The sequence below is a fragment of the Nansenia antarctica genome (assembly GCF_963989245.1).
Source record: "Nansenia antarctica genome assembly, chromosome: 2".
In the NCBI taxonomy this organism is placed as follows: Eukaryota; Metazoa; Chordata; class Actinopteri; order Argentiniformes; family Microstomatidae; genus Nansenia; species Nansenia antarctica.
In genome coordinates this window covers 3,656,586-3,670,159 of record NC_137675.1, presented here as the reverse complement: position 1 = coordinate 3,670,159, position 13,574 = coordinate 3,656,586, and the positions used below count along the sequence as shown (strand labels likewise).

The window sequence follows — 13,574 nt, the reverse complement described above, 5'->3', positions numbered from 1 at the left end:
TAAAGACGGAAAACATTAAGCTGCTGGGGATCACCTACCAGAAAGATGGAGGAGCCTCCGGCAGCTGGAAGGAGACCATCCGCCAGGTCCAAAAGAAGATCTGTGAGTGGAGTGCACGGCCTCTCACAATGACAGGCAAGATCCTGGTCCTGAACGCTATTGTTCTTCCCATTCTCCTTTACCTGGGCAGGGTGTTTCCCCCAGACAGAGCAGTATCCAAAACCATCGAAAGGATCATGTTTACCTTTGTCTGGGGGAGCCAGATGGAAAAACTAAAACGCACCACCCTGTACAAAACAGTGGAGAATGGGGGGAAAGGGGTCCCAGACATCCTAAACATCATTAGGGCACAGGGACTCTCCAACCTCATCAACAACATCAACAACAAAGATAGGAAAGCCAGGTTCTTTGAAATATTCTATGCCACACCCATCCTCCGGACACTCAGGGTGACCGCATCAATAAATCACACTGTGCCCTACAGCTGGGACCCCCCTCCAGTCTACAAGATATGGAGGGACTTTGCCTTCAAGACAGGATTGTCCGCGGCTGGGCTGGCCTCATGGAAATACAAAGACATTATGACCTTCATAAGGTCGAAGGAAACCATTACTCACCCCAAGGCCAGCACAGCCGTGGACTCCAAACAGGTATGGAAAAACATTAATCATAAATGTACTAACAATAAACAAAAAGACATTGCCTGGATGGCTGCTCATGGTTGTCTCCCCACTAGGGAATTCTTGCATAGGCAGCACATCGCAAAGACTGAGAAATGCCCCCACGGATGCACGGACACAGAACACATTAACCACCTGTTCTGTGAGTGCTCCGTGGCCAGGCGGGTCTGGGCCCTGTTTGTTCCCTCTGTCTCCCTAAACAGCCTGCTGACCCTGCCCCGCTTGACGGGCGAGAACATCCTGTATGGTCCTCCCGGGGGGTGCACAACCCCCCAACTACAACAACAGTGGAGGATCATCAGCGCCGTCAAGCAGGTACTCTGGGAGACGAGGAACATCAGGGTCTATCAGAAACAGAGCGTCGACCTGACAACCCTGAGGAGGAGAATCACCCTCTTCCTCAGGGACCATGCTATTGTTGACTTTAAAAATAACCCGGATCAAGCAAGAGCGGTGTGGGGGGTGGAGAGATGGAAGGACGTCATCCTCTAAACCGCCCCCCATGCCGCGCCGCATCGCCCAACCCCCCCCCACCCCGGGCCTACCTCACTACACCACCAGTTCCTGCACTATCACCTTCACCACCGTTCCAGCACAAGCCCTGGTCAGCAGTATCACCATCACAAGGACCAGGAGAGGAGCAGCGCACAACACCAACAGGGAAGTTTACTGCACCTTCCACCACCTACACATGTACACAGCACTGACCCACTTCCTACCCTCACCAGAATATCACCACACACAACCCACAGCCGAACCAGCCGTCTCTGCCAGCACCACCAGCACCAGGATGACCAACACCACTGGGTCACAGGGAAGTACTGATCACCCGCCTGACACCCAAATGCACACTACACAAACCATGCACACCTCCCTTCTCTCACTCCTGTATCTTTTCAGGCACATGTCATATCCAGCTCTGACACCTACCCAGGCTTCCAGACCCAGGAGCAGAGACCGGCGGGAACCACCACGTCACCCCAGCACCAACCCCAGGTTCCAACTCAGCGACCCCAAACCCCCTGTTCCGGGCCCCCCCCCCCCAACTCCAGGCCCCCAGCTACAGGCCCAGTCCCCTACCCGCCAACCCCCAACCCCCAGCCCGGAACAAGCTGAGAAGAGCCAGGGAGCTTTTTCCCTGGATAAGCTGTGTACAGGTTTTTCGCCTCTGCTTGCCTGCCATGCGCCGAGCTCTCTGGGCCTCTCCTCGGGGGCCTCCGGTCGGCCTGCGTGCTCGATCTGCTCCGCCGCTGGGGCGCCTGGTCCGGCTAGCCTCGTGAAGGGCTACAGGAGTCTGAGCCTGGTGGGCTGGGCCGGATGCGCCGGTGGTGGGGCGGGTCGGGTGAGTCGGGTGTGTGGGGTCCCTCGGGGGAGGGAGGTGGGGGAGCCACGGCTTTGCACTGGTGGGCAAACTGGATAGTAGTCGCTCTACAACTAGAGGGCTGCAGGGGAATTTTTTCCCGGATGCACAGCGAACAGGTTTTTTACCCCTGCCTCCTACCGACACTGGAACCTGGACACTGAACACTGAACACTGAACATTACACTACACTGGACAATACACTGAACACTGAGCACTTTAGTTAGTTTAATGTTGGTTGTTGTTGAATGAAATGTCTTAAATGTCTGATTGTTTTATGATTGATTAATTGATTGTATACATGGTGTTGTGTTTTTATAAAAACCAATAAAAAAACACCTTTTTGGGGCGGGTCTACAACTAGAGGGCTGCAGGGGAATTTTTTCCCGGATGCACAGCGAACAAGTTTTTTACCCCTGCCTCCTACCGACACTGGAACCTGGACACTGAACACTGAACACTGAACATTACACTACACTGGACAATACACTGAACACTGAGCACTTTAGTTAGTTTAATGTTGGTTGTTGTTGAATGTAATGTCTTAAATGTCTGATTGTTTGATGATTGATTAATTGATTGTATACATGGTGTTGTGTTTTTATAAAAACCAATAAAAACACCTTTTTGGGGCGGGTCGGGTGAGTCGGGTGTGTGGGGTCCCTCGGGGGAGGGAGGTGGGGGAGCCACGGCTTTGCACTAGTGGGCAAACTGGATAGTAGTCGCTCTACAACTAGAGGGCTGCAGGGGAATTTTTTCCCGGATGCACAGCGAACAGGTTTTTTACCCCTGCCTCCTACCGACACTGGAACCTGGACACTGAACACTGAACATTACACTACACTGGACAATACACTGAACACTGAGCACTTTAGTTAGTTTAATGTTGGTTGTTGTTGAACGTAATGTCTTAAATGTCTGATTGTTTGATGATTGACTAATTGATTGTATACATGGTGTTGTGTTTTTATAAAAACCAATAAAAACCACCTTTTACTAAAGATTTCCGTGGAGAGGAACATTATGAGTATCAACTAATTTTTTGATGCCCTGCTTCACGGCGGGGCTTCCTTTGATTGTAAAAATTAAGAATTATGGCTATATTATAGTCATAATCTGTCCATCTATAATCCCAGGATTTAAGGATGACCTGACACATTTGTACATTATCATTCTATGTACTATATCATCTAAATATAATAACAATATAATATACAACTTAATTGCTTTATTTGCTCGTCGACGCCATTCATGGCCTCATTATTGCTTCATTCTTGTCAATAAAGGTGCTGTTCTAGCAACAGTCCAGCAGATGGCGTCTGTCTGACTATATGGTTACTCTGGGATCCATTCTTAAGTCTAACTCTGTAGAAGTTAGTCATAATAATAATAATAATAATAATAACAATAAACCTTTATTTATATAGCACTTTTCCTGCAAACGTTGCAGTGTATAGTACACTCTGGTTTCTCTTCAGATCTCATAAATCTTCTAATTTATAATTTCTTGATCTTCTAATTCTAATGTTCTGCCTCCTATAGTCCAACTCTAGACACTGTACGTGACTAATGTTGCCCCCTACAGGTTGACAAGACAAACACTTCTGACCAGTTTAAATAATTGCCATATCATAAACTCCATGGCTGTGTTCGGAATGGTATACTAGCATACTGCATACTAGCATACTCAATGAGTATATACTGCATACTGCCTACTAAATTCATAATAAGTATGTGAAAACCAGCCGACCATTTACACACTATGCATACTGCCTCCCAGAATGCATTTCGCTGGGAGCAGCGGATTTAAACCTCCATTTTAAACCTCCATTAGCTCAAATATGTAATTTTGGCTTTACAAGTGTTAACATGTCATTTTATGAAGTTTTAATATGTTTTCAGGCGAGAAAGTAACCACATATATTCCCAAAATGTGTCCAGTTTACCAAAATAACCCGTTTATATATCAGATCTGACGGTTTTTTGCGTCTTCTGTTCGCTAGCTGCGTTCGTAAATTCGCCCCGGAAATATGATCAGCACTCATGGAATGCCTCTTGTCCAATCAAATTACCTGGTCCCTTTGACGTTGCACTCAGTGTGCGCTCCGGCGCTCTCAGAGTGTTTTTACGAACGCACCCTACGTTTGATTGATTGATTGAAAACTTTATTAGATGATTTGCAGAAGTAGGTACATGAAAGTACATATTACATACAAGGTCAACTAAAAGGATAAAAACCCAAGAAAGCCACTGGCTTATTTCAATTGGGGTCCTTGATTTTCAATTCATCGTTACATGTAAGACAGACAGGAAAAAAAAAACTAGTACTATCTACAAGATAATACAGACAAATAACTATTACTATCTACAAGATAAAAATACATCCATCATGGGAAGAACAATACTAGATATACAATACAACAAAACATCAGGTATGTACAGCGGGTAGGACAGGTGGGGACATACACCACAGGTGGGGGCGGGGGACAAAACACAAAGTATGTACAGTGGGTAGTTCGGGTCTTTTAATCTGATTTTTGATTTAGAGGGTCCAGTTACGGATTGCAGCCTCCTGTAAATGTTTTTTGAGAGTGGTTTTGAAGGTGGGCAGTGTTTTGCACTCCTTTAAGATTATAGGAAGGGCGTTCCACATTTTTACTGCATAGTTTGCAAACGAGTTTAACCCCTTGTTTGTGGTGCAACGCGGTTGAACGTGGTTCGTGGAGCTTCCTCTGGTGTTGTATGTGTGGACGTTGTTCACTTTTTGGAAGTATGTTGACAGGTACTTGGGTGTCTTTGTGGTGTAGCGTATCTTGAAGACCAGGCCCAGTGCAAGCTGCTGCACTCTGTCAACTACTCGTAGCCAATCAAGGCTCAAAAAATGAGCAGCGGTTAGATGTGTCCTAGGGTTGAGGCCTAGCAGAAGCCTAACCAGTTTATTTTGGGCTGTCTGGAGTCTTGTTTTATGGGCCTTTGTGGTTCTATAGTACCATGATGTTACGGCATAGTCGAAGTGACATTGAATGAGAGCTCCTGATAGGGTCCTCAGTGTGTTTTTACTGACAAGTGAGGATATCCTGTACAAGAATCTAGTTCTATGGTTCACTTTTTTGATTACTTTTACTTTTTGATTACGTTGCTTTTTTTGATTACTTTTACTTTTTGATTACGTTGCTTACCTTCCACTCTCACTCGACAGAAATATCGTAACATAATTACAACACGTTGTAAAATGATTTGGGGGCCAATATCTTAAGTATATCTCAAGTAACTAGCTTACTATATTGTTGTCTTAACAGTTGGTAAAATAACATGATTAAAATAAATATATATGTAAGTGAATCGTCAGTCCTTCGGTCATGATAGGAAAACCAAATCGATGCTGGGGAGAAGGAATGGCAGACTGTATTCTGATTGTGTCTTCTATGCTCTTTGTATGTTTCTATGCTCTTTGTATGTGTCTTGGTGTAACCCGCCCCATCTGGCAACCCTGATCGCGAAATGAATGAATGAATGGACTTTATTGCAAATGCATTTTGGGGAATCAGTACTCCAGAAGTGTCCAGTCGTATCACACTTACATAAATTCGAAAATATAGTATATATACTACATTTCTCGCATACTCAAATCTACGTCACATCTAGTATGAGTAGTATGCTAGCCATTCCGAACACAGCCAGTGATCATAATCAATAATCATCCTGTTTTGACCTCTGTGGATTCTCCCTCCCAGCGCCAGGGGGCGCTGTCTTGTCGTGGGCGTTGCTCGTCACTCTGCTGGTGACGTGTAAGTCGTGGTTGTACCCGGAAGTAAGAAGGTCTAACTAGGGAACCGAATAGTTTGGGAGAAAAATAGATCCTATTTTCGCCAGCTAGTGTTATAGTAAATATCATACACACACAGCGGTATATCACTAGTATATATACCTCGCTGGTTTGTTAGCCACCATGGCACGGCCCCGACATGTATTTCGAGACGTGTTTCTCCTGCTACTGTTGGTCTTTTGCGAAGCCAGAATCCACAAACTCGACCTGAAGGTAAGAGAGTCAGCTAAGATAGAAGCTACTTCAAACATTTAGTAATATCGTCAGCATGGTACGTTTTCTAATGTCGTCTCTTCGCTTGTTTGTTTATGTATTCACCCAGCACACACACACACACACACACACACACACACACACACACACACACACACACACACACACACACACACACACACACACACACACACTCACACTCACACTCACACTCACACTCACACTCACACTCACACTCACACACACACTCACACTCACACTCACACTCACACTGACACTCACACTCACACTCACACACACACAATAACATTGTGCAACAACAGCGTGTGAGATGGGAAATGTGTCACTTGTTGTTAGTCAAGTCCCAAGTCAAGCTCAGCTGATCACCGTAGCCGACATTTACATGATTTATTTGTTTACATGTTTGGCATTTTAGCAGACGCCTTTATCCAAAGCGACTTACAGTAGTGTAAGTAAGTGAATCGTCTGTCCTTCAGTCATGATAGGAAAACCAAATCGATGCTGGGAGAAGGAATGGCAGACTGTATTCTGATTGTATCTTCTATGCTCTTTGTATGTTTCTATGCTCTTTGTATGTTTCTTGGTGTAGGAGAAACGTAGGACCACGTTGGAAACAAGTGTTTCGGTACACGTTGACGTGTAGAAACTGTTGAGAGAACATTTTAGAAATTGTAGAGAAAACTGGGGGGTAGAGGTGATGAAGAGGTCTGTACAGGGGGGGTAGAGGGGATGAAGAGGTCTGTACAGGGGGGTAGTGGGGGATGCGGAGGTCTGTACAGGGGGGTAGAGGGGATGAAGAGGTCTGTACATGGGGTAGAGGGGGTGAAGAGGTCTGTACAGGGGGGTTGAGGGGATGAAGAGGTCTGTACAGGGGGGTAGAGGAGATGAAGAGGTCTGTACAGGGGGGTAGAGGAGATGAAGAGGTCTGTACAGGGGGGTAGAGGAGATGAAGAGGTCTGTAGAGGAGAGTAGAGGGGATGAAGAGGTCTGTACAGGGGGTAGAGGGGATGAAGAGGTCTGTACAGGTGGGTAGAGGGGATGAAGAGGTCTGTACAGGTGGGTAGAGGGGATGAAGAGGTCTGTACAGGGGGGTAGAGGGGGTGAAGAGGTCTGTACAGGGGGGTGGAGGGGGTGAAGAGGTCTGTACAGGGGGTAGAGGGGGTGAAGAGGTCTGTACAGGGGGGTGGAGTGGGTGAAGAGGTCTGTACAGGTGGGTAGAGGGGATGAAGAGGTCTGTACAGGGGGGTAGAGGGGGTGAAGAGGTCTGTACAGGGGGTAGAGGGGATGAACAGGTCTGTACAGGGGGGTAGAGGGGGTGAAGAGTTCTGTACAGGGGGGTAGAGGGGATGAGGAGGTCTGTACAGGGGGTAGAGGGGACTAAGAGGTCTGTACAGGGGGTAGAGGGGACTAAAGGCCGGTTTAGGCTTCTGCGTAAAGTCGACGCCGTAGGCTACGCGTAAGTTTACGTAGTCCCGCGTGGACGTGCGTAGCCTGGACGTGCTCCTCTCAAAAAATCTATCCACGCGTCAGAGCGCACGTTAACCGTAAGCTCTGTGATTGGTCCGCTTGGTAGCACATGATTCAGACAAGATTCCGACTCTCTCGTCGCCCAAAATGCGGAAGTCATGACAGAAATGTCATTCACCTTTTCTGTAATTACTTATTAATAAAGATTTGAAAAATTATGATAACCATCGTATTATCTTAGTTTAATGTCATTTCAATGCATCATAGAACTTTTATTTACAACAACATAACAACAAAAAGATCGCTATTATGCCGCTTAGAGCTTTGAGCTCCGTTGAGTTCCTAACCGGAAGAGGCACAGCACAGGGGCTGAAAACACACTGCCACCTAGCGATGTGACGGTGTAATTGCAGCGCGGCCTACGCAGAAGTGTAAATTGCGAGACCTACGTAAGAATTTACGTAAGCTACGCACGTAAATTCGACGCAGAAGCCTAAACCGGCCTTTAGAGGTCTGTACAGGGGGGTAGAGGGGATGAAGGGTTCTGTACATGTTGGTAGAGTCTTTTTGGGTGTTTGTGATCAGAGGGAAGTATGTGTCTCTGATGTCTCTCTGTCTCTCTCTCTCAGGACGACACACGTTTTGTCATCCATCTCAACACGTTTGGTTTCTATGCCAACGGAACGATGGATGTCAAGGCGTCCCTGCGCCTGCCTGAGAAGAATGTGGACTACAGCAAACACCCGGTGAGAGCAGCTGTGTGTGTGTGTGTGTGTGTGTGTGTGTCTGTGTGTGTGTCTGTGTCTGTGTCTGTGTCTGTGTCTGTGTCTGTGTTAGGGCTGTCCCAAACGACTATTTTTCTAACGATTAATCTAGCGATTATTTTTTCGATTATTAACGATTAGTCTACCGATTATTATTTTTACTGTTCGATTAATGTATCGCTTAATTTTCCCAAAATAAATGTCAAAAACTTCTCTTATTAACATTTCAGTATTTTATTCAATTATTCTTGTACAAATGTATAAATTAGGCTTCTGCACTGCAGGGCAATATACCACAACAAAAAATATCCTCTCTTTCTTACAGTCCAACATAAAATATAATATTATAAAATATAAAAGTTAACTTCAAATAAAAGGAAAAGTGCAAGTAATGCAGTAGGCAAGTTCAAGTCATTTTCAGGAGGAATACCAAAATAAATACCAACATAAAATCCTCTAATTAGTGCAATTCGAGTGAAATTCTAACCGGAATACCGTAACTATACCTCTCAGTAACAATAACGATCTCAGTAACAATATAACATTCTCCCCCTCCCACGCTCCTCTCTCTCCCCCCCTCCTCTCTCCCCCCGCCTGCCTCCTGGTTATTATTAGGGATGCACGATATTATCGGCACCGATATTTATCGGCCCGATATTGGGGAATTAATGTTTATCGGTATTTATCGGTTTTATAAAATTGTAGCCGATATACAGCCCAATTTATTTATTTTTGTTTTGTTTGTTTTGTTTTGTGGAGTGGCGCGGCAAAACGAATTTCCCCACGGGGATAAATAAAGTATCTTTGAATTGAATTGAATTGAATTGATAATATGAACTCTGCAGAATGTCAGACACACCGGGGAAGCTCTCATGTTTCACTGTCGTCTATACACTGCGTGCCTGTACGCATGCGCAGCATAGATGTCTCAGGAGGAGCAGTTAAGGTGTAACCTCTACGTGTCAACGCAGCTGTCTTATTATCTCCAGTCTCTGAACACAGTGTATAATATCTGAACATAACACAACCCTGACCCTCTCAGATGAACCCTGACCCTCTCAGATGAACCCTGACCCTCTCAGATGAACCCTGACCCTCTCAGATGAACCCTGGCCCTCTCAGATGAACCCTGACCCTCTCAGATGAACCCTGACCCTCTCAGATGAACCCTGGCCCTCTCAGATGAACCCTGGCCCTCTCAGATGAACCCTGACCCTCTCAGATGAACCCTGACCCTCTCAGATGAACCCTGACCCTCTCAGATGAACCCTGACCCTCTCAGATGAACCCTGGCCCTCTCAGATGAACCCTGACCCTCTCAGATGAACCCTGACCCTCTCAGATGAACCCTGACCCTCTCAGATGAACCCTGACCCTCTCAGATGAACCCTGACCCTCTCAGATGGGGTTGAGAACACTAAACTTTCTCAGCTGGGGTTCAGGACGCCTGAACACAGAGATATGTTAGGGCCAGATCTGACAACAGGGGCATGATTAGATTCAACTCTATTGTCATTGCAGAGTACACATAATATTATTACATTAGATTAGATTCAACTCTATTGTCATTGCAGAGTACAAATACAGTGTTTCCTCTATATGCATTTCTTGGTGGCGGGCCGCCACGAATGAATTAATTTGCTCCGCCACCAAATGATTCAGACAGTCCACTTTGATTCAGGCTGCGCAGAAAGGCAGCGAGTTATTATGACCGGAGAACTGAAAAAAAGCATGTGTCCCTGAACGCTCCGCCAATCACTGTGAGTAAACTGACTCTGAGAATGTCCTCACGTCACATTTTACCGTAATACCCTATATGTTGGTTGAAGTGCAACATCTCAGCTTTCAGGGATTTTTTTCGATAGCACAAACCGTTTAGAAATTACGGTAATTACAATGTCGGGTGCGGATTTGTGCCGGTGGCGGTACATTCGGCGCAGAAGTGGTATCTCTATACCAGATAAATAATAACCATTTGCTTACGTAATTTTTCGTTTGTTTACATAGTCTGAAACTACAGATGGTAAGCTTTCAAATGATGCGTCATACATTGAAATCGAAAAAAAAATCAAGACGACACGAGTATTTGAATGTTTGTTTGTATCATGTTTTGCTCAAGAATGGTGACTGCTAAACGCTGCTAGCCTAACGTTTCGTTCTAAAACGAAAGTATTGTAACGTCCCCACTTGGACAGTGGTTGAAATAATGACAGATAGCTTCTCTCATGTAATCTGTCTCATATTCTCTATCTCATACACAACTTTCTTAGTTCACCCGAGCTCTCTCTCCCAACGGACAGAGACAGACAACACACACAGCACCCGCAGGGGTGCATTGGCACACCACACAGTAACAGTGCGAACATGAACATGAACTCAAGCATTAATGAACATTAATGAACAGGGTTGTTCTATCTAATTTATTATGTTTGTGTTATGCTAATAAATGTAGATCCACACAGGTATACAAACTGAGATCCGTTTACTGTCAAGTGCCATTCATTCTGACAACACACACACACAGTCGTAAAGCTCTAACAGAACGTGACGTCGTAAAGTGCAACAAAGTGCTGCAATGACATACTGTCGTACATAACAATATTGGTATTTGATCACCTTCTATATAAAATCACCTGCTCGGCTTTAATGACTTAACCGCTATTTAAGAAATTATATTTGTTTTCGCGTGCACGCGTTGTATGCACGCAAAATCGGGCGCGCGAAAGACGACCACCCCGCCACTAATGTGAAAAATCCTGGAGGAAACACTGAAATAATAGTATTAGATTAGATTCAACTCTATTGTCATTGCAGAGTACAAATAATATTATTAGCACAGGATCTTTACCCTCAGTAGCATTCCTGTCATTTTAGCCTGTTGTGTCGAAAGATGTTTGAACATATAGCTGGTGTTTCCACCCTTACTTGAAATGATAACTTGTACAGATGTTACAAGTAGCAATGTTGTCATTGTCATGTTTCTTTGTGACATGAAGCCACGTTTTGGACACGCGTTTCTTCCTAGACTCGGCCATGACTCCTTGTTGCAAGGTTCTGAGTTTGACGTCATGGTGATGCACACGTTTTTGCAATGCGCAACTGTCAGCGCATGTCCATGCACAGAACATGCCGGCATCCATAAGAGGAATCGATAACCTCGGAGGCGTACGATTCTGATGCTTCAAACAATTTGTTACCGGTTCTCAACTGGAACCAGTTCTCTGCCCATCTTTAGTATCTATATACCCTGCTAATTATTGTTATCTAGTATCTACCCTGCTAATTATTGTTATTGTTCTAGGTTGGATTCAGTCTGTCCAAGTCTCGGGTCAACGGAGTCCTGTCCTACACAGTGAGTAGACCAAGTGTGTGTGTGAGTGCGAGCACGAGTGTGTGCGTGTGTTGAGCGTGCGTGAGTGTGAGCGTGCGTGTGAGCGTGAGTGTGAGTGAGTGCGAGTGTGTGTGTGTGTGTGTGTGTGTGTGTGTGTGTGTGTTACGTGTGTGATGATGTTGGGATGTGTTCTCCCCAGGCAGAGGAGACCAACACGTGTGCGCTCACCGACAAGACCAGCGATCCCCAGATCCTGTTCATCGTTGATGTCAACAGTCTCAGGTGTGTGTGTGTGTGTGTGTGTGTGTGTGTGTGTGTGTTTGTGTGTGTGTGTGTGTGTGTGTGTTTGCGCGTTCATTATATTTGCAGTTGTGCTGTGTTCCAGTAAAATGTGTGTGTGTGTGTGTTTCCAAATGTAACTCTTGCATTAACCATGCGTCTGTGTTTTGCCTGTGCGTGTGTGTGTCTGTGTCTGTGTGTGTGTGTGTGTGTGTGTGTGTGTGTCTGTCTGTCTGTGTCTGTCTGTGTGTGTCTGTCTGTGTCTGTCTGTGTCTGTCTGTGTCTGTCTGTGTCTGTGTGTGTGTGTGTGTGTGTGTGTGTCTGTCTGTATCTGTGTGTCTGTGTGTGTGTGTGTGTGTGTGTGTGTGGGTGTCTGTCTGTGTCTGTCTGTCTGTGTGTCTGTGTGTGTGTCTGTGTGTGTGTGTCTGTGTGTGTGTGTGTCTGTGTGTGTGTGTGTGTGTGTGTGTGCATCTGTAGTGTCAACGTGAGGTGGTTGGGTGACCAGAACAGTACCCTCCCCAGGCTGAAGACAGAACCAGCGCCCCCTAAAGACCAAGGTCAGTACTGCACACAAACCTGACACCAACTGACTCCACCTAAACCTCCACGTTACCTAACGGATTCAGTTGATTCACTAAGTCCACCTTTACCTAACTGATTCAGTTGATTCACTCAGTCCACCTTTACCTAACTGATTCAGTTGATTCACTCAGTTCACCTTTACCTAACTGATTCAGTTGATTCACTCAGTTCACCTTTACCTAACTGATTCAGTTGATTCACTCAGTTCACCTTTACCTAACTGATTCAGTTGATTAACTCAGTTCACCTTTACCTAACTGATTCAGTTGATTCACTCAGTTCACCTTTACCTACTGTAACTGATTCAGTTGATTCACTCAGTTCACCTTTACCTAACTGATTCAATTGATTCACTAAGTTCACAGTCACACCTGCATTCACTAAGTTGTTGTTGTTGTTGTTGTTGTTGTTGCTGTTGTTGTTGTTTGTATTGCTCCTGGGGGTCATTCCACTAAAGGTGGATCAGTTTAGCTGCGATATAAATAAATGCGGCGCTCAGGCAACTCGAGATTGGAATTCAAGCCTCAGGTGATTCCTCGAACGAGGATCAGCCTTGTGTCATCAGTGTTCACAGAAGACAGGCTTACAAATCTTCGATATGGGCGCGTGCACGCAGACATAAAAAGCCCTGAAGTGTCGATCTGTCGAAATGAAGATACTCCACTCTGCAGGGGTACTACATTTGCGCAGCATTCCGAATTATTGATTTTTATGAAGACGGAAAAATAAGATGTAAAATAGTGCAATACTGCCGCAATTAACAAGGCGAGGGAAATGGTTTGGCAAGAAATTGCTGACCGATTAAATGCGTAGGTCATACTAGCCCCAGTTATTGTTATATGTTCATATTTTAATAAATGAATATTACTACTGTGGTGATATCCGCAGCAGGCTACAAACCGTCATATCGCCACAATGGCCTAGTGGTATTGACTGCTGCCATAGGATTTATTCGTCATTTTATATCAGTGGTTCGAATCCCTCTTCAGATGCACTTTTTTACTGCATTTCGTTGTCTGAATCTAATCTAAAATCTCATCTAAAAAAGTAT

General features: G+C 45.2%; 1 protein-coding gene across 1 annotated transcript in view; it reads left to right on the top strand.

The window, feature by feature from the left end:
• Positions 1–5,874: 5,874 nt before the first annotated feature.
• Positions 5,875–13,574, top strand: part of gpr108 (G protein-coupled receptor 108) — a 27,648-nt gene continuing 19,948 nt past the window's right edge. Inside the window, exons 1-5 of the mRNA XM_080524704.1 lie at positions 5,875–6,079; positions 8,197–8,313; positions 11,633–11,683; positions 11,862–11,944; positions 12,419–12,498. Of these exons, the coding sequence (XP_080380830.1) occupies positions 5,990–6,079; positions 8,197–8,313; positions 11,633–11,683; positions 11,862–11,944; positions 12,419–12,498 (421 nt within the window). The 5' untranslated portion in view covers positions 5,875–5,989. The remainder of the gene's footprint in view (positions 6,080–8,196; positions 8,314–11,632; positions 11,684–11,861; positions 11,945–12,418; positions 12,499–13,574) is intronic.